Here is a 2309-nt window from a genome sequence, read left to right as displayed (position 1 = left end):
CTGTTATTAAGAAAAGAAAAAGCTAAGCTACCCTTTGGAATATCTGCAAAACTTCTATTAAACTGGCATCTTACATCTAAAATATAGAAAAAGATTCTTATAATTCAGTAATAAGACAATAAGTAAAATGGACACAAGAGGTGAGTATAGATTTTATCAAAGAAAATACATGAATGACAAATAATCACATTAGAGAGTCTCATGATCATCAGTCTTTAGGGATATGTAAATTAAAACCACAGAGGGTACTCATCCATTTGACAAGAATGACAAAAATTAAACTGACAATAACAAATGTAAATGAGGACACTAAACAAATTCTCATATTACTAAGGAGAAGTCAAATGGTACAGCTTGCTATTTTGGCAAAAGGTTCTGCCATGTTTGGTAGTTTTTTAAAAAAATCAAATTACTTCATCATATGACCCAGAAGTTCTAATCATAGATGTACCCATGTGAAATGAAAACATACTTTCTTTCACAAGAGATGTGTACTCAAATGGTCATAACAACTTTATTCCTAACAGCCACAAACCAGAAGCAACTCAAGACTGTCACATGGTGAACAGTAAACAGCTGGTTTACTATTCAATCAACTGTTGTTTGATGTTACTATGTGCAATCAAGTAGCCTACGACTCATAGCAACACTATGTACAATAGCCCTAAACCCTGCTCTATCCTATGCCAATCTCATTGTCTCTGACACACCTACCCCCATTACCCCAGTCACTAACTCATTCTATCTCATCGAGGGTCTTCCTCTCCTGTGCTGTCGTCCCTCCACCCTCCCAAGCATGACGTCCCTCTCCAAGGACTGGTCCCTCCTTGCAACATATACAAAGTAGGTCAGACAAAGCTTCAGAATCCTTGCCTCCAAGGAGCAGCCTGGCCTCAGCCTCTCTAGGCTGAACCTGTTTGTTCTCTTAGCAGTCCATGGTATATTCAATACTCTTCACCAGCACCACAGCTCAAAGGCATCAATTCTACTTCTATCATCCTAGTCACTGGCCAGCTCTCTGATGCATAGCAAGTAACTGCAAAAACTATGGCCTGTATCAGGCGCACCTTGGTTTCCAGACTGACATCATTGCTCTTCAGTATTTAGGAGAAATCTCTACCACCAGACTTTCCTAGTGCAATACGTCTTTTAATTTCCTGGCTGCTGGCGCCAAGAGTGTTGACTGTGGAGCCAAGCAAACTGAAAATGTTATAATCCCAATCTCTTCATTGTCTACCATGATGCTACCAATCGGCCCAGTGGTGACAATCTTTTGTTTTCTTGATATTGAGCTTCAATCCATATTGAAGGCTGCAGTCCTTGACCTTCTGCAGCAAGCACTTCAAGTTCTCCTCAGTTTCAGCAAGCAGGGTTGTGTCATCTGTGTAAGTAACTCAAGACTGTTTTTAAGTCTTCCTCCAATCCTGATGGCACATTTCTCCTCATAAAGCCCAGTCTCCCAGATTATCTGTTCTGCATATAAATTGAAATGATATGGAGAGAGGACACATCGCTGGCATACACCCTTCCCAATTTTGAACCATGCAGAGTTTCCTTCAATCAACTAGCAAACAATTAAAAAATTGAGGGGTTCCATACAATGGAAAGGACTGTATACAACCATCAACAGAGACCAATCTTAAAATTATTAATTAAATGTCCAGGTATGACTTCTAGAAAAGGAAACATGATAAAGACAAAAAAAAATAGATCAACGATGGCGAGTAGCCAGGGATAAGACAGAACTGACTGCAATGATCATAAAAGCTTTTTGGAAGATATAAAGCTGGTATTAAAAACATTAATAGAAAAAGTCCTTTTCCATAATTCTTTAAAAAATACACTAAAAATGAAAACAGAAATATATTCTATGGGCTAAACTCTATTTGAATTACTCAATTCCTCTTACCGGCCCCAAGGATCCCTTAGCCCCCGTGCAGCCAGCTTCTTCTGGACAGTTTCTAACGGTGTTCCTTCTATTTTCCATTGCCTGTAATCTGGAAGTTCCATTTTATGGTGACCATGTTCATGTCCATGTCCGTGTCCAGGGACCATGTCTAAAGGAAGCGATACCTTCCAGAAAAAAAACATATTTCAGATATCAAATACTCACGCTTACAGTTTGTTTCAAAGTGTCACTCAGAAAATTCTGAATTTAAGAGATTTTCCAGAAGTGCCAAATTACATACTTATGTTGTTAGGAAAGAAAGCATATGTTGTTGTTATTAGGTGCCATTAAGTCGAGCACAACTCATAGTGACCCTAGGAACTAAAGATCTGAACCCTGTTCTGTCTTGAGCCATCCTCAC

General features: G+C 38.9%; 1 protein-coding gene across 1 annotated transcript in view; it reads right to left on the bottom strand.

The window, feature by feature from the left end:
• The window catches only part of NDUFB3 (NADH dehydrogenase (ubiquinone) 1 beta subcomplex, 3, 12kDa), a 6276-nt gene extending 4221 nt beyond the window's left edge, over positions 1 to 2055 (bottom strand). The window contains exon 1 of the mRNA XM_006889143.1: positions 1910 to 2055. Within this exon, the coding sequence (XP_006889205.1) occupies positions 1910 to 2055 (146 nt within the window). The remainder of the gene's footprint in view (positions 1 to 1909) is intronic.
• Positions 2056 to 2309: the final 254 nt, after the last annotated feature.

This window comes from Elephantulus edwardii, unplaced genomic scaffold, assembly GCF_000299155.1.
Source record: "Elephantulus edwardii isolate Elephantulus edwardi_28Jun2011 unplaced genomic scaffold, EleEdw1.0 scaffold00075, whole genome shotgun sequence".
Lineage (NCBI taxonomy): Eukaryota > Metazoa > Chordata > Mammalia > Macroscelidea > Macroscelididae > Elephantulus > Elephantulus edwardii.
Note: the sequence above shows the minus strand (reverse complement) of the source record. Positions and strands in the feature narration are given on the sequence as shown.